Source organism: Anabrus simplex, chromosome 3 (genome assembly GCF_040414725.1).
Source record: "Anabrus simplex isolate iqAnaSimp1 chromosome 3, ASM4041472v1, whole genome shotgun sequence".
Classification (NCBI taxonomy): Eukaryota; Metazoa; Arthropoda; class Insecta; order Orthoptera; family Tettigoniidae; genus Anabrus; species Anabrus simplex.
In genome coordinates this window covers 286,063,946-286,090,643 of record NC_090267.1, presented here as the reverse complement: position 1 = coordinate 286,090,643, position 26,698 = coordinate 286,063,946, and the positions used below count along the sequence as shown (strand labels likewise).

Here is a 26,698-nt window from a genome sequence, read left to right as displayed (position 1 = left end):
AATATTAACATAATTATAAAATATATGTACATACAAATTGAACCATAGTCTTAAAATTATTTTGTAATTTGGTGTACACCATAAAACTTTTTATTTCAAAAAACTAGCATATTTCTTATGCGATATATTATAATTTGTTAACTCTGTACAATCTTCTTGGATATGAATAGTTAAAACGTTGTCAAGTCCTATATAGTTATTACAAAATGCTGATTAAGCATCTAGTTCAATTAAAATAAATCTCTTAAAAAAGTTTTTCACAGCTGCTTAGACCTTAAGGGCATATGGTTTTTCTTGGCCAATTATACTTTCTAGTTACTAACATACATTAAAATAAATTTGCCTACTGTCATATTTCGAACATTAAACAAATTTGTACTTGGTATGGAGATTCATTGCAGTACAAGTCTTTGGTAAAATCTATCTCTTAAAAAATTACAGCTGCTTCTGACATTAAGAGTATTCAGTGTCTCTTGGGCAATTATACAACCTGGTTATTGACATGCATTAAAATAAATTTGGCTGATGTTATTTTAAAAACATTAAACATTTTTATGTTCAGTATGGAGGTCCATTGTAATAAAGGTCTTTAGTGAAAAACAGTTCCTCATAAAATGAATGTTAGCGGACTATAAAAAGGGTTCACTCTGTCTTGGTAGAATGCGAAGTTAAATGACAATCCTTTGTAATACAATGCCGTTGAATAATATTAATGTGCGTAATATTCTATGTTTTCATTGTAGTGTTCTTAATTGTGGATATACTTGATAGTAGTAGACTGGTGAACCGGGTTTCTTGGAAACATTACGTTCAAAGCATTTGAGATTCTAGAAATATCTCGATCCAAGATGGACCTAACATATTAGAGTAACAGAAACCGAGATAAGGAAAGCACTACTTTTATTTGTAAGTAGAAACTCACCTCAAACACTAAGTTGTTAAGAGTAAAGCCAGAGAGGAACTGCCTTCTGAAATGGCAGACAACAGATCGCGAGCACTAGCGGAGGGGCGGAGCGTGCTATTTAGGGGAAGGGGTGATCACGGTAATTTGAGGCTATTGGTCGCTCGGGAGGGCATGGATTACAGTGGGGATCGTAGGCAAGCATGTTACGTACCATTTTGTATACTGGTTGATTTATTGGTATTTTAAGATTGTTAATTACTGAAATGAGTGTATCAAACAATATTGTAGGTTTTTCGGATAAATCGTTCAAATTGTAGTTAGAGGGTTATAATACTGATCTAGTAGGATGAAGCATTGTTCCGTTAGGTCGAGTAAAGGACCTTTCCCCATTATTTCAATGATGTCTATATCATGGTTGATATAATGAAAACTATGTTTATAGTCATTCATGAGGTATATTTTTGGGCTTATGCCGTGTAATTAATTATAAAAACACACTCAACGCGTTTCGAAAGGAACCTTGCCTTTCTTCATCAGGAGACACAGAGAAAATGAAACGATGCATAACAGGTTGCTAGGAGAAAGCAACAAAGAACTTGAAATTGTGCCCTAAGATCTAAACGGGACGCCATTTTAGCCCCAGATAGAGACAACGAATGGCAACAGTAAAGCATTACTCTCTAATGGTTCTGATAAGAGGTAGGCATGATTCACCAAGGTTGTAGCCTGTATCGCAGTTGAAATTATCTGGGTGTTTACGTCTTTCAACCGCCTCCCTGATAATTCTTGGGCGATATTGCTTTATACGGGCAAGAACATCCACTTCTTGGAACAAAACATCATGACCAGGTGTTAAGGCATGATCAGCAACAGCTGATTTATCAGGTTGGTTGAGTCTGATACATCTGGTATGTTCTTTGATGCGAGTACATACCGTTCTTGAAGTCTGCCCAATATAAACCTTGCCACAAGTACAGGGAACTCCGTAGATACCGGGTTGTTGCAATTTTAGGCAAACTACCCTTAGTTGGTCGGAGGAGTTGCCTAATCTTAATTGATGTTCCAAAAACAGTTCGTACATGGTACCTACGTAAGATTTTAACAATACGATCTGTCGTGTTATGTATGTAAGGTAGGTAAGCAGTTCCTTTTACATCTTTTTTCTTAACAGACGTCCGATTATGTGTCGATTTAAGAGCCGTTGAGATCAAAGCTCTGCTGTAACTGTTGCTATCAAAGGTGGTTCCCATGGTGTTAATTTCCTCTTGTAGAGCTGACACTTCACAAATCCTCCTGGCCCTGGTAGTCAGAGTTTTAAGGATACCATGTTTCTGGGCAGGGTGATGGTGAAAATCTGCATGGAGATATCTATTGGTGTGTGTAGGCTTACGATAAACACTGTGTCCTAAAGATCCATCCTCTTTCTTGGTGATGAGAACATCTAAAAATGGTATTTTGCCGTCAGATTCCATTTCCATGGTGAAACAAATGGAAGGGTGCTGGCGATTAAGGTGATCCAGAAAGTGACTAAGATTGTCTTCACCTTCCGTCCATACAACGAACGTATCATCCACATAACGCCACCAGATCTTCGGTTTGCAAGGTGCCCGCGACAAAGCTTTCTCTTCAAAGTTTTTCATGAAGAAATTAGCCACAACAGGAGAGAGAGGACTTCCCATGGCCACGCCATCTGGGGCTAAAACGGCGTCCCGTTTACATCTTAGGGCACCATTTCAAGTTCCTTGTTGCATTTTCCTAGCAACCTGTTATGCGTCATTTCGTTTTCTCTGTCTCTCCTGATGAAGAAAAGCAAGGTTCCTTTCGAAACGCGTTTAGTGTGTTTTTATAATTAATTACACGGCATAAACCCAAAAATATACCTCATAAATAGTTACACGGACCGTGAATGTCTAAATGATAATATATTTATAGTCATTTATGTGTTGTCCTGTTGCTGAAAATCTCCTATATTTAATGGCATTGACATGTTCGTTATATCTAATCTTAAAGGATCTCCCTGTTTGCCCAATATATGTACTTGCAGAGTTGTTACAGTGAAATCTGTATACGCCCGACTTATCAAAAGGGTTTGAAGCGTTGACTAGCTTAGCGTTATGGAATATGTCAAGATTCCTGTTGTTGGTTCTAAAGGACTTTACAAAGGTGAAAAAGTAAAGTGAAGTGAAAGTGAAGTGAAGTGAAGTAAAGTGAAAACCGTCAATACGGAATGATTCTAATATCTTGTAATGGTTCTAAAGGAAACATTGATATTTTTCTTCTTAAATATTTTTGTGATTCTGTAGATGTTAGGATTAAATGTGAAGGTCGAGTAGGTTTTTGATTTAGTTATTTCTTTTTGTAAATTGGATTTCGGTCGGTGCTTAAACTTATAAATTATTCGTTCTATAAAGCTATGGTTGTAGCCGTTGTGGGCTGCAATGCTACGTATTGTTTTTAGTTCTTTATTTAAATCTGATTTTGACATGGGAATGCTAAAAGCGCTGTATATCATACTATTATAGGTTGCCCGCTTATGGCTAGGCGGGTGTATGTAGTCTTGTTGAATGGTTGTAGCGGTTGTAGCGGTTGTAGCGGTGTGTGTTGGTTTTCTATAGATCTTATACTTGAAAAGAAAACGGAAGCTGAGTGATGGTTAAATCTGAAAAGTTAAGGGCCTTGTTAACCTCAGATTCTATTGTAAATTTGATGTCTGGATCAATATTATTAAGGTGTGATAGGGTGGTGGATGCGTCAGTAATATGTTGGTCCATGATAATAAACGTATCGTCTACAAATCTGGACCACAAAAGTATGTTATTAAATCTCTTATCTTCCTCTATTTTTGTACGTTCAAGGAAATCTATGTGTATATTAGCTAAAATGCCAGGTGCTGGTGACCCCATGGCCAGTCCATCTTGTTTGTATATTACCTTATCGAATATGAAGTAGTTACTATTGATTAGAAGTTTTAGAATGGTCATAAAATCTGTTATTTCTAGTTGACTGAGTTTGCTATGAGTACGTAGAACACTACAATGAAAACATAGAATATTACGCACATTAATATTATTGAACGGCATTTAACTTCGCATTCTACCAAGACACATTGCACCCTTTTTATAGTCTGCTAACATTCATTTTATGAGGAACTGTTTTTCACTAGAGACCTTTATTACAGTAGACCTCCATACTGAACATAAAAATGTTTAATGTTTTTAAAATAACATCAGCCGAATTTATTTTAATGCATGTCAATAACCAAGTTGTATAATTGCCCAAGAGACACTGAATACTCTTAATGTCAAAAGCAGCTGTAAGTTTTTAAGAGATAGATTTTACCAAAGACTTGTACTGCAATGAATCTCCATACCAAGTACAAATATGTTTAATGTTCGAAATATGACAGTAGGCAAATTTATTTTAATGTATGTTAGTAACTAGAAAGTATAATTGGCCAAGAAAAACCATATGCCCTTAAGGTCTAAGCAGCTGTGAAAAACTTTTTTAAGAGATTTATTTTAATTGAACTAGATGCTTAATCAGCATTTTGTAATAACTATATAGGACTTGACAACGTTTTAACTATTCATATCCAAGAAGATTGTACAGAGTTAACAAATTATAATATATCATATAAGAAATATGTTAGTAATTTGAAATAAAAAGTTTTATGGTGTACACCAAATTACAAAATAATTTAAGACTATGGTTCAATTTGTATGTACATATATTTTAAAATTACGTTAATATTGATTTTTATAAAGCCTTGTAACAATTTTCCTTTGGCTGATGATGGCAAACACAAATGCCGAAACCGGTCCCAATGTTGAAATCTAATAAATACTTGATGTATTAATGATGTCACACTGTTTTAGTATTGAATAGGTGGAAACAATTACCCTACTCCTTAATGTGAGTGTAATGTAGTCGTAAATAGCTTCGACGAAGAGAAGAAGAAACAGTAGGAATGTGGAACCGAATGTGTTGTACGGGCCATATAGATGTAGTTTGCATTCTGGAGATCGTAGATTTGAAACGCATCATCGGCAGCCCTGATATATTGATTTTCGTAGTTTCCCTATTTTTACACCAGGCAAATACTAGGGCTGTTATTATGGCCATGGCTCTTCTTCCCCAGTCCTCCTCTTTAAACAATAATCACCACTTGCCTTTTCCTATCTTATTGGCTAGTTGCTGAAAACTTATCTGAATTAGCGCGACAATGATATATATATATAAACCACATACAACCTACTTTAGTTTTCACTATTATGTGTGCTTACTTGGCAGTAAATATAAGTGAATCACTCCCGGTTGATGTATGTGACAACACTCTGACGATTGGGACAAGTAATTTTATTTATTTATAATATATCTTTTGCTTTACGTCGCACCGACACAGATAGGTCTTATGGCAACGGGAAGGAAGCGGCCATGGCCTTAATTAAGGTACAACCCCAGCATTTGCCTGGTGTGAAAATGGAAAACCATGGAAAACCATCTTCAGGGCTTCCGACAGTGGGATTCGAACTCACTATCTTCTGGATGCAAGTTCACAGCCGCGCACCCCTAACTGCACACCCAACTCGCCCGGTACAAGTAATTCTGACATGTATGTAGTTGAAGTGTCCTATAATTCCATGAAAATTACCATATGTATAATAAAATATATCGGTTGCCACGAATTGTATTCCAGTTGGCAGTTACCGGACTGTCCCTTTGTCAGTCTCAAGAAACAAGTCTTCTGAAAAGCGAAATCTTATTTTAAGCTCTACTTCCCCATACATTTCAAATGAATTGCTGCGATTTTGTAGCGGGCGACCCACAGAGAGGCCGTCGGACTAACCTTTCTTCCCGGAATCGTCTCAACATGATAATACAAATTACATGTTTCATGGTATAACCTCTGATTGTGATTCACTCCTCTCATTTGAGGTTAAACAGCGTTCTTGGTCATGTTTAAACATGGCCAGTTGAACATCGGTTTTAGACAGTGTCTAAGTGATAATTAATTCTCTGCAATGCGGTAGCCATACTTAGGCATTGTTTGACCGTAGACATCGTCTAAACACCGTTTCTGCAATTGACCACGTGTATTTCAGACAAAGTTTAAAGTCAGTCCATCTGAAACCTTGAAAAATTCAAATATAATGACTTTACAGCAAAATGTCCGACTCATTGGCTGAATGGTCAGCGTACTGGCCTTTGGTTCAGAGGGTCCCGGGTTCGATTCTCGGCTGGGTCAGGGATTTTAACCTTAATTAGTTAATTTCAATGGCTCAGGGGCTGGGGTTGTGTGGTGTATTCAACATTAGAAATCATCCTAGGTAGGGCCCTCATCTTCACAGACATGCAAGTCGCCTAATCGGCCGTCTACTAGAAAAAGACCTGCACCAGGCCTCTCTGGAGGCCATACACCATTATTTTTATTATTATTTACAGTAAAATGGCGATGTATCTTAAATTAATTAGCCCATTTGAAAATTTTCAGCACAATAATTGAGAAATGTTATTGATTTTGACAATCCAATAGTGCATCAACATGAACTTGGAAATGTCAAAAACTGTAGCTCTGTACAGTTGTATGGTAGTCCATCTGTCCACTTGTTTATACCATATTTCCATTGCCTCAGTAATGGGCATTACCGCCTCTAGGCTCAGGATGTAATCTCAAATGTTCTCTTGTGATATAAGGTCCAATTCTAACTACAGTGCAACCCGAAGTGTAGCCAGTTTGTCACGAGAATGGCTCCTAGAATATTTCTCAAGCATGCCCCAGAAGTGCTTTATCAGATTTAGGTTGGAACTACAATCAGGCCACACCTGTGCTTAATCCCGACTTCATCCAGGAACTCGCGTACACAGAAAGTATAATGTTGGGGAGCATTGCCATGCATCAGGATAAAGTTCTCACCGACGACAAGTGCAAAAGGCACGGCACCATGTGATCTGCTAAAATCTCCTCCATGTAGCGGTGGGCTGTCAGACTCCCACTTTTGACTGAACACATGCTCTGTGCATGCATCAGTGGTAATTCCAGCCCAGACCGTGACGAGCCTACATTGAATGGTGTCCTTGCTGAGAAAGTGCAGGGTGAATAATATTCCCCAAGCCTTCTCCAAACTCTCTCTCTTCCATCCAGTGCCTCAGATTAAAGCTTATGTAAAGGACGATAAGAATTTGGAGAAGCCATCTAACAATGTAAAATGTGGGAATTTTCTTTGGAAGATCTGGTTCTGGGCCTGATAATATCAATATCAGTATAATATTTCTCAGTGGGGTACATAGGAGGAGAAGTAGTGGAAGTGCCTGATAGCAGTGTATTAGTTAGTTTAGTTTTTTGGCATTGTATAGAAGATCTTATGAAATTATAAGTAGTTTTATGCATATTAGGCCAGTAAAATTGTGATGCCACATGAGAATGGGGTTTGGCCATATTTAAATGCCTGCCATATGGTGAACTATGATAGTATTTCTGAACCATTGCTTGTGATACTTCTGGAAGTACCACTTTAGGAGCAGATTTTGGAGTAGGTTTGAGAATGAGGAGACCGTTCGAAAGACAGAGAGGTCTGTGATAATCAGGTGAAGAAACGGTATGAAAGAGATCTTTGCAATATTGATCAGATGGTTGATATTCCTGAGAGGACTGGAAAGATAACAGAATATTAATTAATGAAGAAATTACATTAAATATAGTGGTAGGATTGCGGGAATCCCCTGAAAAATGTTTGAAAATATAAACATCCATTTGATTAGAGGGTGGTTGATCAAAAAGACAGGAATTTTTGTACCCAGAGATGAACTGAAATAAACATTTAAATCTTGAAAGCCAGAGGAACCAACAAACCATTCTACCAATTTTTATTACATTGTTAAGCACCCGAAAAGAATCTGGTTGTCAGTCTTTGCAAAAATCTGTTTGTGATCCTAATAATCTGAGAAGTGTTCTAAAGTTAGTGTTAATGCTAAGGCTTCCCTTTTATACATTAAATAATTTCTTTCATAAGGAGAAAGAAGACAGCTAAAATAAGCAATGGGAGGAGGTTTGCCATCCACAACTTGATTCAAAACCCCACTGATGGCAATATCAGAAGCATCAGTAAAAACCTTGAAAGGTAAATCAAAGTTCGGAATTTGAAATATTGGTGTTCAAAGAAAAGAAGATTTGATGATGATGATGGCGCTTGGTGCTTAAAGGGGCCTAACATCTAGGTCATCAGCCCCAGGAAGATTTAAAAGATTGAAAAGCCTTTTGTTGGGTTTCTCCCCAAAGAAATTTTACATGTGTGCATTTGAGCATGTTAAGTGGTTCAGAAAGCTGAGAAAATTGGGGAATAAATAAAAGTAAATCGAAAGAAGAGCAACTATATACCTCTATACATATAACACATGTATAATTTATTAATTTACAGTAGAAACCTACTGTTCCTAACAATGCTCTTAATAGCTTTAAGATTTTAGGAGGACAGATGTGCATTGTGGGTCAACTGAAATAGCATTTCCTGATAAAATGTGACAGGATTATTATTGAGATTGAGCAATAAAGTACTTATTGAGGTTTACAGTTCAGTTTGCTGAACGTAAATGAGAAATTACTTCTTGTAAATGCTGAACGATGCATAAGCAGAAACATTTCAGGAAGAAGAAGAACATGAGTTGCAAAATCAAGGGCTGAAAATTAGAACATCATCAATATATGGAAAATATATTGGTACTTTATATCAGAAGATAAGTAATCAGTGAAATACTGCATAATTTATGATCATGGTTTAATCCAAACAGAATGTTGGTTAAGTCAAATAAACCAGAAGGGGTAACAAAGGCAGTATATTTTCAACGGGCTGTCCAGAGGAATTTGATGATATGCAGAATTCAAATCAAAGTTTTGGCATTAGTAATGTATTGAAAAGCAGTCTGTAATTTAGGCATGGGGTAAGCATCATATAGAATTTTACTATTTTTTGATATAGTCTACGACCAACCTGGAGGAGCAATCAGGCTTATCTACAATCAGTCAGTCAGTCAATCAATCAATCAATCAATCAATCAATCAATCAATCAATCAATCAATCAACCAATCAATCAATCAATCAATCAGTCAATCAATCAATCAATCAATCCTGATCTGTATTTAAGGCAGTCGCCCAGGTGGCAGATTCCCTATCTGTTATTTTCCTAGCCTTTTCTTAAATGATTACAAAGAAATTGGAAATTTATTGAACATCTCCTTGGTAAGTTATTCCAATCTCTAACTCCCCTTCCTACAAAGGTATATTTGCCCCAATTCGTCCTCTTGAATTCCAACTTTATCTTCGTATTGTGATCTTTCCTACTTATAAAGACACCAATCAAACTTATTCGTCTACTGACATCATTCCACACCATCTCTCCACTGACAGATCGGGACATACCACTTATAGATGATGATTCCCATAGGGAACCTGAAATATTTGTCCTGAATGAGTAAATTTATAATAATAATATAGTTGGTCTGTTAATGGACATTATAAATTTTCCAGTTAACTTATTCTTGGTTGCCAGCGTTTTGCCCCAGTGTGCTAAATTGGGCTCATCAGTTGGTAAATAGCACACCTACCAAGATGCATGCACGGTATGGACTAGCAGAGCTATACCCTGCAGAACGATTGCACAGCTTATCAACAACGTGATCAGCGACAGGAAATTCCAGGTCTGTTTAGGTGAAAAGAAGAGCTCAGTAATAATAATAATTTCGTGTGGCTATTACTAGCCGAGTGCAGCCCTTGTAAGGCAGACCCTCCGATGAGGGTGGGCGGCATCTGCCATGGGTAGGTAACTGCGTGTTATTGTGGTGGAGGATAGTGTTAAGTGTGGTGTGTGAGTTGCAGGGATGTTGGGGACAGCACAGACACCCAGCCCCCGGGCCATTGGAATTAACCAATGAAGGTTAAAATCCCCGACCCGGCCGGGAATCGAACCCGGGACCCTCTCAACCGAAGGCCAGTACGCTGACTACTCAGCCAACGAGTCGGACAAGAGCTCAGTGAGAAAACTGCATAATGGTTTGCCCCAAGGATCAGTTTTATTGCCACTACTGTTTAATCTGTACATCTCTGATCTTCCAGAAACAATATCCAGAAAGTTCTGCTATGCTGATGACTTGACCCTGGCCACACAACACAAGATCTTTGAGGAAACTGAAGACATTTTGACTCCACATTGGCAGAATATTTCAGGAAATGGAGACTCAGACCGAGTACAGCCAAGACGGAGGTTTCTTGCTTCCATTTGAGCAACCGGCTTGCTAACTTAAAACTAAATATTACCTTCTCCAATCAAGTACTTAATCGCAATAGGTATCCAAAATATCTCAGTGTTACCTTGAATCGGGCTTTATCATTCAAGCAACATCTTTTGAACTTTGAAATTGAAATAATAAATAAGGTAGTTCAACCTATTCAGTACAAATAAATACAAAATGTAGTGTTACGTCCCTATTTAATTATAAGTGGAAGCGATACCGGTTTCGACCCCAATCCGGGTCATCATCAGCTGAATAAAACGCAAAATACAATGCATAGGTAAGAAAGAAATTATAGATCAAGTCCCCACAAAAACAGTTGAAGAGGCAAAATAAAACAACGGCGATAGGCACTGTAAAATTCAGAAGAAGTAGAAGATAAGTCACTTAAAAGAAGCAAGGCACAATCTTCTGAACAGTAGCATAGCACACGCAAAGTTCGGCATTGTCTCATAATGTTTACGAGAAGCGGAGAACAGTTAAATGAGCCAGCTTGCATACACTATCAGGCGCAAAGTCACAACACAATCCAACAAATGTGAAGATGCAAAATCGTGCAGAAGCCGAAGACGAGTTGTTCAATTGAAGTAAATTGCCAGCTCCCGAAGATCAGCGCGACATATTCAACGTCAGGCACTGTGCTTTCAAACACCGACGGAACTTGATGAATAGCTTAATGATCCAGTATTTGCTTCGGTCGTGAAAATGTACATAAATATATATATAATATAATTCAATATAATATATTGAAATATGTAACTAGGATCTTGTAGATTTGAAAGCACAGTGCCTGACGCTGATCTTCGGGAGCTGGCAATTTACTTCAATTGAGCTACTCGTCTTTAGCTTCTGCACGATTTTGGATCTTCACATTTGTTGGATTGTGTTGTGACTTCGTGCCTGATAGTGTATGCAAGCTGGCTTATTTAACTGTTCTCTGCTTCTCGTAAACATTATTAGACAATGCCGAACTTTGTGTGTGCTATGCTGCTGTTCAGAAGATTGCGCCTTGCTTCTTTTAAGTGACTTACCTTCTACTTCTTCTGAATTTTACAGTGCCTATCCCCGTTGTTTTATTTTGCCTCTTCAACTGTTTTTGTGGGGACTTTGTCTTTAATTTCTTTCTTACCTATGCATTGTTTTTTGCGTTTTATTAGGCTGATGATGACCTGGATTGGGGTCGAAACCGGTACCGCTTTCACTTGTAATTAAATAGGAATGTAACACTACATTTCGTATTTATTTGTATTGAATAGGTTGAACTACCTTATTTATTATTTCAATTTCATTGTGATACATTTCAATACGGAACATTATGAAATTTTTATCTTTAAACCTTTTGAACTTGTCGAAAAAACTGAAAATCCGAAACAATATTAATCAGAAGCTAACTGGTACTACTTGGGGATCTACTGCAAACATCCTGCGCTCTTCAGTCTTAGCACTGGTTTCTCTGCTGCTGACTATCGTGCTGCAGTGTGGATTAATAGCCCGTATACAAAGTATATTGACCCACAATTGAATACCAGCATGCGTCTTATATCTGGCAACATCAGATCAACTCCAGTTCAGTGGCTCCCACTGTTGTCTGGAATAATGCCACCTGACTTACGAAGATCCAGTGCTCTTGTTCGAGAGTACAACAAGATCTGCAAGAATCCTCTGCTACGTGTTCTAAATGACATACCATCTCTGAGTCTCCAAAGACTGAAATCACGACATCCACCCCTTTTTGATGCTGTTCTGAAGACGTCCACCAACTTCAGTGCTTTGGAGGAGTGGAAAGGCCGCTGGAATAACTCTCCTGACTTGCCCCTGCATAACGTCTTCAGAGGGGAAAAAATTGCAAATGACCCCAACTGCCACGTGCAGCTTGGTCCAGACTGAACAGGATCAGGACAGGTCATGGAAGGTGAAGGGATTCTCTCTACAAGTGGAACTTTGTACCATCTTCAGAATGTGACTGTGGAGCCCCTCGCCAGACTATTCCCCACATTGTAAACGAGTGTCAACAATGGGCTTATCCAGGTAGTTTGGAAGACTTCCTATCTCCAACAATGGAAGCACTACAGTGGATTGAGAAGTTGGACATTCAGTTATAACAGATAATACTAATGCCTGAAATGAATCAATGATTTTTGTTATTGTGTATATATTGTATATTATGTATATAATTTCCTTGCTGCCGCCGCCGCCGCCACCACCACCAGCACCACCACCACCACCACCACCACCACTTAGTCGAGCAGCTCATCTCCTTTCTCTTAAGTCTTTCTAGCCTAAACTTTGCAACATTTTTGTAACGTTGTTCTTTTGTCTGAAATCACCCAGAACAAATCGGGCTGCTTTTCTTTGGATTTTTTTTTTCTTCCAGTTTTTGAAACAAGTAATCCTGATGAGGGTCCCTACACTGGAACCATTCTCTAGTTGGGGTCTTACCAGAGATGTATATGCCCTCTCCTTTACATCCTTACTACAACCACTGGGCAAGTTAGCTATGCGGTTGGGAGCGCGCAACTGTGAGCTCACATCCGGGAGATAGTGGGTTCGAACCCCACTGTCGGTATCCCTGAAGATGGTTTTCTGTGGTTTCCCATTTTCACACCAGGCAAATGCTGGGGCTGTACCTTAATTAAAGCCACGGCGCTTCCTTCCCATTCCTAGGCCTTTCCTGTCCTATTGTTGCCATAAGACCTATCTGTGTCAGTGTGACATAAAGCAAAAAAAAAAAACCACCCTCATAACCAAGGGCAGAGATCTGTACCCTTTATTTACAATCTCATTTATGTGGTTATCCCAATGAAGATCTTTCCTTATATTAACATCTAGGTACTTACAATGATCCCCAAAAGGAACTTTCACCCCATTAACACAGTAATTAAAACTTAGAGGACTTCACCAATTTGTGAAACTCACAACTGTGACTTTTAACCCCATTTATCATCATACCATTGCCTGCTGTCCATCTCACAACATTATCAAGGTCATTTTGCAGTTTCTCACAATCTTGTAACTTATTTATTACTCTATACAGAATAACATCATCCGCAAAAAGTCTTATCTCTGATTCAACTTCTTTACTCATATCATTTGTATATATAAGAAAAAGGTCCAATAATGCTTCCTTGAGGGCTTCTCTTACTTATTATAGACTCTAATTCTCTGAGATGTATTTTCTAGAAATATAGCCACCCATTCATTCACTCTTTTGTCTAGTCCAGTTGTTCTCATTTTTGTCAGTAGCCTCATATGATCTAGTCTTTTAAGTTTTTAACCTGGATTTTTGTGAAGTGCATTCTTCAAATTGGAAGAAAACTCTGAGAACTTACACAAGACATGTGATCGTGATGATAGTTTATCATGCAGTTCTCTACTTCTGTTACGCCAAATATCAACAACACACGCGTGTTTCATATACTTTAAATTTTATCTATTATAATTCATGTCTTGCCTTAATTTTAATGATTTTGACTGATGGTGGTCTCTATCAAGACCGAAACTAGTTTCATATATGTATGTTACTTTTTTTAGCTTACAATAAATAGTATTGTATAAGTGAAAACCTTTTTGCTCTTGTTTTACATTATATTACTCTTCAATACAGAATATATGAAATTTATTACCTATGCCTGAATATTGGCGGTAAGTAGCTGGGGAGTTATATAACTTTCTTTCTTAGCATGCCATTCCTCTGGTTCATACAAGTTCTGTTCTGACAACTACTAGTACATGACACACTGGTTCATCATAGTATTCCAGCTATTCGATCCCTGCTATGAGGCTCTGATAGTAATAGGTAGTGTGCACGGCAGAGCAACGTTCAGAGGCGTCTGTGGCCAGGTCATTCCATTTGTTGAAGTTAGAACACCAGCACAGTACTGTTTGTGTGCCATATTTCTCGACGGACGGACGGATGTGGTTGAAAGTTTAGGTCCAAGAGTTGGTAACTAATTTTATAGACTGTAAAGGGAATTGCTATGTGGATTGTTCTGGCAACGTTTTAAAGGCTTTGTATATCTGTCTGTATATTTTAAAATTAACCCGTTAGTTGTCTTTCTTTTATATTGGAAGGAATTGATCAAGTGATGATCGGCTATAATATGAAACAATATGGAACTTCAAAGGCCCAGAGAAAGAATGAAGCGAGTACATCGTGACAAGCTACTGGCTGGTAGAAGCATGCCCACTTACACGCTTCAGGATCTGGGGAACAATATGAGGAGTGGTCTGTGTCTGAACACAGTCGCGGAAGGCAGTGGTTGACAGCAGCTAACATATATACTGGGAAATTTTCATAATTTAATAAAGTGACAGTACATTCATTATTTATACAAATTTTTCCATAACAGCACCAATTCATAACCATTGAGTAGTTTACACTACGTAAACAATGTTGTACATATAGACTGTCAGTCCCATCCACCTCAAATTGCCAACATTCTACTATACTATCTAACCGCCTGCTACCGCTTGCAGAAGAGTCCCTACTAACAATCTAGTAAGGGTTTAGACCCAAGTGAGGCGCAATTCAGATGGTGTTCACTGCTGGACAAGTGCAAGAAAAATCTAAAGGACAAAACCTGCTTCCTTACACAATGTTACCACACATAACACTATCCTCCACCACAATAACACGCAGTTACCTACACATGGCAGATGTCGCCCACCCTCATCGGGGGGTCTGCCTTACAAGGGCTGCACTCGGCTAGAAATAGCCACACAAAATTATTATTATACACAATGTTTGCAGGCCTTGTGAAATTGTTTGACTCTGTAAACCAAGAACTCTTTGGAGAGTGATCAGTGACTACCTTTCCATTCCAGTAGAGTTAATAACTATCATTCTCAGGGAATGTGTTGGATTCATACTTTCAGTATGGTAACTTTTCATTAGGGAATCTTAATCCTGGATAGTAGATAATAGTTGGCATAATATCAAAAATAGTGTCATGATGTTATTTGTTTCTAGTTTTTAGTAATAATAAAATATTTTAAATATTTGGTTGGCCACTCTGACTTTTTGTCTAATTATACCATTTATGTCAATTTTCCTGTATTATTCTATTTTTCAGAACCCATCACATGTCAGAGAGCAGTGATTCGCCTGCAGGAGACCCTCCACCACTGCCTCCCAAGAGACGGAATCGTCCTCATCATCTTCAGACAACATTACATGGGCACGCAGGAGATGACTCGAGTTTAACAGATACACTCAATAGTAGTAGTAACACAGGACTGGCAGCTAGCTTGGATCGTATCAGCTTGAGGAGTAAATCTCCAGAGGACACCTCCTCATTGCTGAGCGCTTCTGCTGGCAGCTTGGACTCTGTTCTGAATCACTCACGAGAGGAAGAAGAAATACAAGTTCTGATGGATACCTCTGATGACAATGTTCACATTAGTGATAACATTTTAAATCAAGGTATGAATGCTGGCATAATCTTATATAGCAGTTTGATTTAAATTAGTTTTTTATTGGGAAAGAAAATTTTTTAAATGTGAAATCAGAATTAAGATACTACTGGAGTACAGATTTCTTTATTGTGAGTCACTATAATAGTTGTTTGTTAACCACTGAAATCAAAACATATAACAAAATAATTTTCTTTTATGTATCTTTATGAACGTTGATGAAGTTTAATTTTTCTAATGCTTCAGGTTTGATTAAAGTTTAGGTATATGCTTACTCACAGAAAGAGTCTGGGTCCAGATTAAATGACTTTTAGCCTATCAGATAGCATGTTGGTTAAATATGTCATGGTTTTGGGTCAAACTGCCAGTACTTGTTTATTGGGGCTTTATTGAAACAGTTAAGGATGTTATATCAGTGCATATAACATCCATCAGTCAGCTTAGCATATTGGAAAGATGTCTTGTCTCAGGTGTATTATAAAGGGATTCTTACGATTCTAAATAGAACAAGGGGAATGAGTAAGAAAGAATATAGTGAACATGAGGATGTAAGTGTACAAGGCCAGATGAGTCATAATGTAACACTGATTTATGCAGGAAAAAAACCACATTATTTGGAGTGTTTGGATGAGGATTTCACACTAACCGAGAAAATATTGCTGAGAAAAATTGGATCACAAATCAAGAAGAGAAACAGGAAAACAAAAACTCATGATTGAAGTTTTCAAAAGTATTTCTTGCTACAGTAGAGTGTGCCATTTTATCATCTTCATTTTTTTCATTCTTTTAATTTATAACAACAATAACTCTTCCAGAATTTATCCGTTCTTTCATGATGTGATTCCTGAGATGCAATATTTTAAATTGCATGGTTATGAAATTGTAAATTTACTTGTTTTAAATATTGTGTTATTTGTAGATTTCATTATTACAGAGCGTAGTGGCCACACGTGTTAATGCGCTATGGCTATGGAGCCAAAGCTCTGCATTCGGGAGACATGTGGGAGTGAATCCCACGGTTGGCTGCCCTCAGAATGGTTTTCTGTGGTTTCCCTTTTTCACTTCCAGGCAAATGCTGGTACAGTCCCTATTAATAGGTTATAGCCGATTCCTTCCACCTCCTTAATTTCATTCACCATCATTAATTTCATATTCATTAGCTCTTTAACTGAGAACAGTGTCAGGAGGGCATCCAATCATAAAAACATGCCATATAAATTCATCTCACCTCATCCCTGACTCTGTACCTGAAGCAGGTCTAAGGGGTGGTCATACATACATTTCAATACTGGTGCTAACTTTACCCTATTCAATGGACAATTGGGAGTATTCTGCACTTGAAGTAGAGTTCCTCTTTTCTATCTTCTTTCCAACCACTCCTTGCTACTCCTGTACTTTTCAGATTCTCATTTTAAAGGAAATTATCATCTTTACTTTAAGTAGATGTATACATGTCCCAGTATGAGCAGTCTTGGTATCCTCTGCGCACAAGCATGTCTGGTGTAATTTTTCTTTTACTAGAGTCTGAGTGGCGTCCAGTGAAATTTTTTATTTCTGATGGTACTTATAGGTAATGAACAACCTTCTCTTGTAGTCACAGCAGTGGTGTTGATAAGGGCTCTGACTGGAACTCTGAGCCCACCTTCCTTTGAGATTGATTTTCTCCCCTCTTCAAAGAGTTTAAACCAACTGTGCTGTAGAGAAAAACACTCTCTCCATATATGTTCTGTAGCATTGAGTAGGCTTCAGCTGTTAATTTATTGAGATGAAAGTTAAATTTTATTGCAGCATTTTGTTTATCAAATGTTTATATTGTCGGCAGAACTAAACGTGTCTCAACCAGCATGGCTGTCACAGGCACATGGCTGAAGTTAAAGCAGTGAAACTAGTTCCATGTGTACATTAGGCTACACATTAAGTTAAAATGTATGTATGTTCAACTGTCATCCCGTTTCTGTACAGGGTCTCAGGTTTGAGTGGTGAGGGTGGTGGTGGTGATTATTGTTTTAAGTGGAAATACAACTTGGTAGCCATCCTGTAAGGTTGGGTACAACAAACAGATGCCCTTCCTGATGTCAATATCATCAGGGGAATTAATAAGATGAAATGAATGACATGATATACAGTACAATAGTAGAAAGGGAGAGGGTGAAACCCAGCACGAGCACATAGCTTTCTTAACATCCCCACCCGACAGATGAATTACCATCAGCAGCATCATATGTCCTCACTGCATATAAACACTGTGGAAAAGTTTGGAATTGAATCCAGGCTTTTGGCATACGATCTAGTGATTAGCAATTGTACATCATCACCTCTCTTACCCTGCCAACCAACAGTCTGCTGGTGAAAATATTTTCAACCAACAGGACTCAAACTGGCTAACCATGGTGTCAGACCATGTAGACTTGATGCCTTAATGATCATGGCCACCAGGCAGGTTGTTAAGTTAACAATAGAAAGCAAAATTAAATTTTAACATGAGAACTTACGTGAATAAGAAAATAATGAGCATTCTTTTTTGGTATATTGGTCTATGTATAATACATATTTGGAATCATTAGTATAAGAAAGGAGCAAACAAATAATATTTATCCGGCTTTACTGCGTCAAGACTGAAGATCTGACAAATTTGTCCCTCAATGAGTGTTGATGCCTACCCTCCTGCTGGAGCTGGGAATCAGAAATGAGCTCATTGGGGGCTGAGAAGAGATGGACGTAGAAGAACTGGGCTGATGAGGGCAGTGTTTGAAGATGTCGAGATTGTCCTTGTCCTTTTGTTTACACGTTTGCCCTCGTTTCATCTTTCTGTTGCTCCCTCTTCCCACACAAACCAGCCATTATCTTCATCCTGTTATGTGTTCCTTTTCTTGTTCCTATCTCTCTGTATGACTTGATATTTGAAATATTGTTTCATTATTATTTTTAAACCTCTCTTGATGCTTGCCATGTTATGAATTTCTACAAACACAAATACATTAGTTGAACAGTCAGTGCTGCCATCTGCATAATACTCATAACTTTGATTTGTTACTGAATAATTAATTTTTTTAAAATTGAACCCATCGGCACATTATTTCTGATTGTAAAAACCAATGTTTGATAATTTGTAAAATGTCAGTTAGCATGTGACTAATTACATATACAAGCATTGCTGATTTTTATAATGTTGGTAGTAATACATTCTTTAATCTTGAACTCTTATTCTTGTTTTGACTGTGTTATGATAGGTTCATCACTATTGAATGGTAGCTCGTGCTGCTGCTGGGATAGTTCATCTAGTACAGCTTCTACTGAACCAGTACAGTTCATAAGTGGAGCTGACAAAGTCCCTTCAGCACTACATTCTGTGGATCCTCCTAGGAAATCACCTCTCTTCAGCACTGATCTTCCTCCCATTGCTCCTGGATCTATCATTGGTATGTAGCAAAAGATATCCTGAAATTGGTCAAGTAATCTAGCATATGTGTAACTCTGAAGAAAGTGCATTAAAATGTTATTTTGTTAAGTTGCGCCTTGGCTGCTACTTTTGGTTGAAAATTTTGAATTGGAGCTGTCTCTCTGCCAGGCTCTTCCTAAATTGTACATGGGAGGGACATTGGCTGTAGGTTTGTAGGAAATAAAATGTCATCAAGAGTTTAATGTTGATATTATGTACTTGCAAGGTATCTCCTTAAGCCTCATGTATAAGAAAGTAGTATTGGTTATTATTTGATATTCTAGACTTTCAATCAATTGGTCATTGTTGATTGCATTTAGAACTGTTACCCATGGCAGATTCCCTCTGTAGTCTTCTCTTACATAATTTCAAAGAACTTGGACATATATCAAACATTTCTCTTGATAAATTATTCCTTTCCGTAATTCCTCTTCCTATAAATGAATATTTGCCCCATTTGTCCTCATTGAGTTCCAGCTTCATATTATGATCTTTCCTACCTTTAAAAGCTCCACTCAAGCTTATTTGTCTACTAAGGGCATTCCTTGCCATCTCTCCACTGACAGCTCGGAACATCCAATTGAGCAGCTTGTCTCTTTACTCCAAAATCTTCCCAGCCCAAAGTTTGCAGCATTTTTGTAACACTTTTCTTTTGCTATAAATCACCCATCTTTACTGTGCCTGGTACATCTTTGTCTCTAGAGCACCAGAAATGCAAATAGAATCACCCTGTTTACGGATAGGAATCATGTTTCTCATAGAACGAACAGGAGGTGTGAGAGTGCCTATCGTTGATGGATACTGACATTGAACTGGAGAAAGACAACTTTCTTGCTGGGTAGTGTATGACATTTGTGGTGTTCAGAAATTTGATTCATCATAGATAAGGTTTTGAAAAGTCCATACAATCAAAGTGTTTACCAGATGAACTCAAGTAGTAATCTCACACAGGCCCATACATTGAGATTCATGGAAAAAAGTAGCCATTAGCTGTGAGGGGGATGACATCACTAGGTACTGTGAGGACCGGAGCGTGCTATATACGAATGATGACATGTGGCTGTAGCTCCATCTTGCACAATAATACACACTTTATGGTATGGAATTAGACACACTTTGAATTTGCAGTTTTACGATTATTTACTCAATAACTGAAGGAAGACAGCAGAGGCAATATGAAACTATTGTTCAGAGTGATCAAAAACAAAAGGAATTAATTTGAAACCATCAAAGCAATTGAGGATCCTAATGGAAACCTGGCCAGGAAAGAAGAGGACATCAGAGAGGTTCTGAGGAATTATTTTGATCACCTATTGAACAGGACAGAAGCAGATCAGAGAACAAAAGAACCAGCTGTTGAAACCTGCACAGAGGTACCTCCCATTACATGGGCAGGAACAGAAGCAGCCCTTAAGAAGTTGCTGCAAGGGAAATCCCCAGGAATCGATGAAGTCAGCACGGACACGATTAAAGCAGCTGGAATCCAGGGTTTACAGTGGCTACACAGAGTGCTCAATGCTGTTTGGGGAAAGATGGCAAGATACCTGCTGGTTGGAGCAAGGGTGTCATTATCCTCCTGTTTAAGAGATGAAATCACTGAAAATGCTCCAACTACCAGGGAATAACACTCCTTTCCCATGGGCTTAAGATTCTTTAGAAAATCTTAGAGAGCAGATTGCGAGTCATCTTAGAGCCACAGTTTGAAGAGGAACAGTATGGCTTCAGGCCTAACAGGTCCACAACAGACCTAATCTTCAGTGCCCGTGTGTTAATGGAAAAATATCGGGAAAAAGGCAAAGATCTGTTTATGGTTTTCCTTAACATTGAGAAGGCGTATGACAGCCTTGCAAGAGAGAAGATATGGGAATGCCTAAGAAAAAGGAATTTGCCAGAGGGACTGGTGAGGAAAGTTTAGATGCTGTATGAGAACTGTACTGGCTGTGTGTGATTGGGTGACAGACATTCATCCTGGTTCAAGACCGAAAGTGGAGTCCAGCAAGGCAGTGCACTATCCCCATTGTTGTTTATCACCGTCATGGATGACATAATGAAGAACATAAAGAAAACCTCTGGTGAACTAAATGCAATGGCCTTTGCTGATGATGTTATGATCTGGGGAGAAACTGAGGAACAAGTACAATCGAGACTCAATGAATGGAAGGTTAAGTTCCAGGAGTTCAATCTCAAGATAAGCGATCTCAAAACAGTAGTGATGGCAATAAACAGAGAGGGATGACCAGTGAACATTATGCTACTAGGAAACCATCTACTAGAAAGTGTGGAAAGCTTTACATACCTCAGCAGTGTAATATCTCGAGATGCAGTAGCCACAAAGGAGGTGGCAAATAGAGTGCAGAAGAGCTCTCACTTTTACCAGCAAGTATGAACACTCCTCTGGGATCACAAAGTACCAACAAAATCAAAGCTGGTGATGTTCACTCATTACTTCATACCAATTTTAACCTATGGTATTAAAACCTGCACCCTCACTAAGAAAGACTCGTCAAGGTTGCAGGCATCCAGGATGAAGTTCCTTAGGTCCACAATTCAGAAAACCAAACTGGACAAGTTGAGGAATGATGTGGTTAGGAAGGAAGCTAGGATTGTTACATTGTTATTATTTGAATGTGTTATATCATCTGTAATTGGAGAATTAATAACTCTGTTCATGATAAATGAACAGATCAAATCAAATCAAATCATTGTTAGATTGGATCAGCATGTCCAGACTGAGGTGGTTTGGGCATGTAATGAGGATGGAGCCAACAAGGGCAGCATATGTTAACTTGGAGCGACATGTGGCACGGAAACAGTTGGTGGGAAGACCAAGAACCCACTGGATGGACATCGTAAAGATGGGCATTGCAGATCGGGGAAGGACACTGGAGGACGTCGTTAACAACAGAATGTATCTCAATAAGACAGTATGGAAGATGCTCACCAGCAGCACCCGGGAAACTGGAACTGTAAAATGATGATGATGATGATGATGATGATACATGTCATAATAGAGAAAGATCACATTCACTTATTTGTGTCAACTGTAAATATTCCTGTGGAACGAAAAGTACTTCAATTTTACTGTTGAAAAGCAACCCAAAGCTGCTTCTCCTTTCCAGCATATTTTTACATCGCTTAGCCTTTCAGCTTTCTATCTACATTTCTAATGTGAATAAGTGTCCTTGTTCTCACATAAAGACAGAGGATTTTGTCATTGACTTAATCACTGAAACAACCTATTTAATCACACCTTTATACTTCGAAATGTTTTTGGGTCTCTGGAAACTACTAAATATTACTTCAAACTCTCTTATTGTTTTCAACCAATGGAGGTGAGCTGCATATATCATTTTAACCACATTCCAGCCCTCCTGTCAATCATAAATTCCTGGCAGTACTGGGAATCGAATCCATGCCCCTGAGGGCAACAGATGGTAGCGTTAATGTTACACTAAGGTGACTCCTTAAGATAGAATTGATATCCAGTCATTGTGAGCTTCTCAATGGAATTCTGATTTTTTTCCTTTTTTTAATTTGGTTACATCGCACCGACACAGATAGGTCTTATGGCGATGATATTGTTTTAGGGAAATGTATTGGGTTAATTGATTTTCATTTAAATGCATTGTTCCCCACTAGATATTTCAGTGTATCAGGAGTGATGTCTTGGTTCATAATGTCCTCAGTTGAACTTTAGAATTCTTTTTCTTTCTAGCTTGTATCTTTACTTAGTGATCATTGGAAGAAGATGATGATGATGATTATGATTAATTCCCTTCTAGCAGGCCTAGATTAAAATAGAACGTCAAAATTGACAAGGAGGCAGCCAGATGGCATCGAATTAAAATACCTGCACATGGTAACTGAGGTTATATGACTATTATTATTATTATTATCATTATTATTATTATTATTATTATTATTATTATTATTATTTATATATATACTAGCATATGCCCGTGGCTTTGCCCGCGTTTATATATTCAACCGTTAGATGTTTCTAAACTGTTTATTTAAAAGCAAATTAAAACATTATATTTATTAACTCACATCGTTTTGACGTAAATTGATTGAAATACATAATTTTATTTTTATTATATTGTTACTTTTAATGCTTAAGATACCGGGTTGATGGATGGTACAAATAATATTAAAACCAGGTAAAAGACCATGTTATATAATACAAAATATATTGTTTCCTTATAGAGCTTCGGAATAAAGTATATTCATGTCCTTCCATTTGGAGGTAAGATGTATACTATATTGTGTTTGCCTTTCGAACTCTTGAACAATCCACGTACAGTTGACAATTGCAAAAGCACCGTTTTCGAAGATGGAGTGATTGTTCTATGTCAAAATTTCAGAGCTCTGTGTATCGTAGATTTGACTGGGTTTCGCACACATACACACAAACACTTCTGAATATTATGGGCTGGTGGCTCCTTGTGTTGTGGACCGAAAATGGCTTCCTACTCAATGGACTTACAGTTCGAGGAATACTACTTCGCCCACGGCATGCTCAGTCATGGTGGTGGCTTCAATAATATTCGTCATCAGTTTCAGAGCCGTGTTCATTGCAGAGGGAAGGATTCATATTCCTGAGAAGGACAATCAGTGCCACAATCGTCCACCCCAAGGTGTTCAAAATCTATGTCATGTGGTTGACACCCTCATCTGTTGACATGTCGTGTCAATAGACTTTCCAATTTATAAAAATCCGGATAATTCTTGTGAGTGTTGCTTGTTGATGACGTTGACAGCTTCATGTCTTGGTGCAAGAATTGCTCTTAGACACAGCCATGCGTCTTAGTTGAAAACCTGTGCCCACCTATGACAGACATTTTAGATCTTTGTTTGCCGTGGATTTGGCTGGGCACACATGCACATGGACAGACAGACAGACAGACAGACAGACAGACAGACAGACAGACAGACAGACAGACAGACAGACAGACAGACAGACAGACAGACAGACAGACAGACAGACAGACAGACATCATGGATTGAAGGAAAATGGCTTCCTATTCCACAGACTTAAAATGGCATCTTGACTGATATATGTATTATTCCTTGTTTATTATTATCATCTATCTTGTGTCCTATATGTTTCATGTAAATGTATATGTGTCCAACCCTTGTCCCCTTTCTCTACGGGATTTGGGTATGAAGTGAGATGAATCTTCGTACCGAGTTTTTTACGACCGGATGACTTTCATGACGTCAACCTAATTAGATGAGTTAATGAGATTAAATGAATGACATGATATATGATAGTAAGAATGAAGAGGATGAAACCCGGCGCCAGTACATAGCTCAATCCTCTCTAATAGCTCAAGACTTTACGTTCCGATCCGACGGACGAATCACCAGCAACAGCGTCATATGCCCTCATACCATATAAGACCAAAAACGGCTTCCTACGCCCTGGACGTAAAATGGCTCATTGAATTGTGTTCTGTACCTATCTTATGTACGTTGCCTAGCGACTGTAACTCTATGCATTTAATCTTGGTGACAGTACATTGTCATATCCCAATACATGTTTTCCGATGGTTTTTCATTCATAACTCACCAACGAATGTTCAAAATTTCAGATCTCTGCGTGATGTAGATTTTGCTGGGCATTGCGCACAGACAGACAGACAGACAGACAGACAGACAGACAGACAGACAGACAGACAGACAGACAGACAGACAGACAGACAGACAGACAGACAGACAGACAGACAGACAGACAGACAGACAGACAGACAGACAGACAGACAGACAGACAGACAGACAGACAGACAGACACTTCCTTTTATTATTATTATTTTATATATATATATTCATTCATTTGCTAATCAGCCAACTAGGGACCACAATAAGTTTTCAGCTGATCCAGTAGGTTTCCATTAACTCACTGTGTCGAGCACGGCGTTCTTCCGACCACTTTGCACCAGTTGTCCACTTCACATCCCGTAAAGTCCCAAAAGTCACAATGCTTGTTTTGAAAAGGTTTCATTTGTGTGCGTCATTTGATTGTAGGCCCATTTCTTCACGGTCTTTCTTGACATTAATGTACTAGGGAATTGTTGTTTTTGGTTCTGAATCAGAATTGTTAAAAATGTGTTTTTTCCATCTAGAGTCATCCATCCGTCGTAGATGACCATAGAAGTGAGCCCTGCAGTTGCACATTTTGTCCGTGATCTGCTCTATCTTAGAGTAGACTTCTTGTCTGGAGTTTTTTGTGTACATAGCGTTTTTGTAGTTTGGGCCAAGAATGTTGTGGAGAATCTTTCCCTCTTTTTTCTTTAAATTAGCGAAAGCACATGTCTGAGAGATGACGAGGCATTATGACACATAGGGAGATACCGGCTTGATGACAGTGTTATAATGGTGAATTTTGGTATTTATAGAAAAGCACTTTTTGTTATATCTGTTCTGAGTGGTTTGGAAAGTTACCTTAATTTTTTTGCTCTGACTGCTAAGCCCTCTGTATCTAGTCCATTTGATTGGGTCCACTCACCAAGGTATTTAAACTTATGCACATGGTTTATTGTTTCATATTTGGTGTTTGATTGGGTGGTGTTGTCTTTGATGTTTGACATTACTTCCGACTTTTCGAAGGATATCTGCAAGCCTGTTTGTTCTGCTACCTCTTTCAGCACATTAATTTCTTCTGTTGCAGTTTCAAAATTTTCTGTCATTATTGCTATATCATCCACAAAATCTAAGCAGTCAATTTCTACTCCATTTTTCCTTAAAGGTCTGAACAAGTTTTTACCTCGTAGTATCTGATGCCACTCCTGCATTACTTCCTCCAGTATGCAGTTGAACAAGAGCGGTGAGAGTCCATCTTCCTGCCTAACACATGTTTTAATTTCAAAGGATGCAGAGTAAATCCTTGGAATTTTACTTTGGAGATGGTATTAGTGAGGGTTGCTGGTATTACCAATAGCAGTTTTTCGTCGACTCCTATTTCTGCAATTATTTGAAGCAACACATTGGGGTCAGTGGAGTCGTATGCCTTTCTGAAGTCTGCAAATGTACACACATATGTTCGACCTCTCAATATATGATATCTTATTATTGTTTTAAGATTGTGGATATGCTTTGCTGCTGATTGGCCTTTCCGAAAACCTCCTTGGTATTCTCCAAGTGAGTGCTCAACTTACTGTTCTAGTCATTCTAGGATTTGATTTAATTTGATTTGTTTATCATCAACAGAGTTATTAATTCTCCAATTACAGATGATATAATACATTCAAATAATAACGATAGAAACTTGTCTGCTACTGGGAGTAATGAGATACCATGAAAGTTGCTTAAGTGCGGCCAGTATCCAGTAATCGGGAGATAGTGGGTTCGTGCCCCACTATCGGCAGCCCTGAAGATGGTTTTCTGTGGTTTACCATTTTCACTCCAGGCATATGCTGGGGCTGTACCTTAATTAAGGCCATGGCCACTTCCTTCCAATTCCTAGGCGTTTCCTAATAAGACCTATCTGTGTCGGTGCAACGTAAAGCAAAAAAAAAAAAATTCCTTTCTTATGTAAAGGATGGATTAAAGCTACCTTCCAATCCTCCTGTACTTGTTCTTTCTCCTATATGTCAATGATGGTCTTATGCAAGACGTCTGTTGCTTCTTCCGGGTCATATTTCCATAGTTCTGCTATCTT

The 26,698-nt window shown here is 38.3% G+C and overlaps 1 protein-coding gene across 1 annotated transcript in view; it reads left to right on the top strand.

Annotated features, from left to right (window-relative positions):
- Nucleotides 1–26,698, top strand: part of C3G (C3G guanyl-nucleotide exchange factor) — a 426,509-nt gene that overhangs the window by 212,725 nt on the left and 187,086 nt on the right. Inside the window, exons 6-7 of the mRNA XM_068226676.1 lie at nt 15,260–15,609; nt 18,830–19,018. Of these exons, the coding sequence (XP_068082777.1) occupies nt 15,260–15,609; nt 18,830–19,018 (539 nt within the window). The remainder of the gene's footprint in view (nt 1–15,259; nt 15,610–18,829; nt 19,019–26,698) is intronic.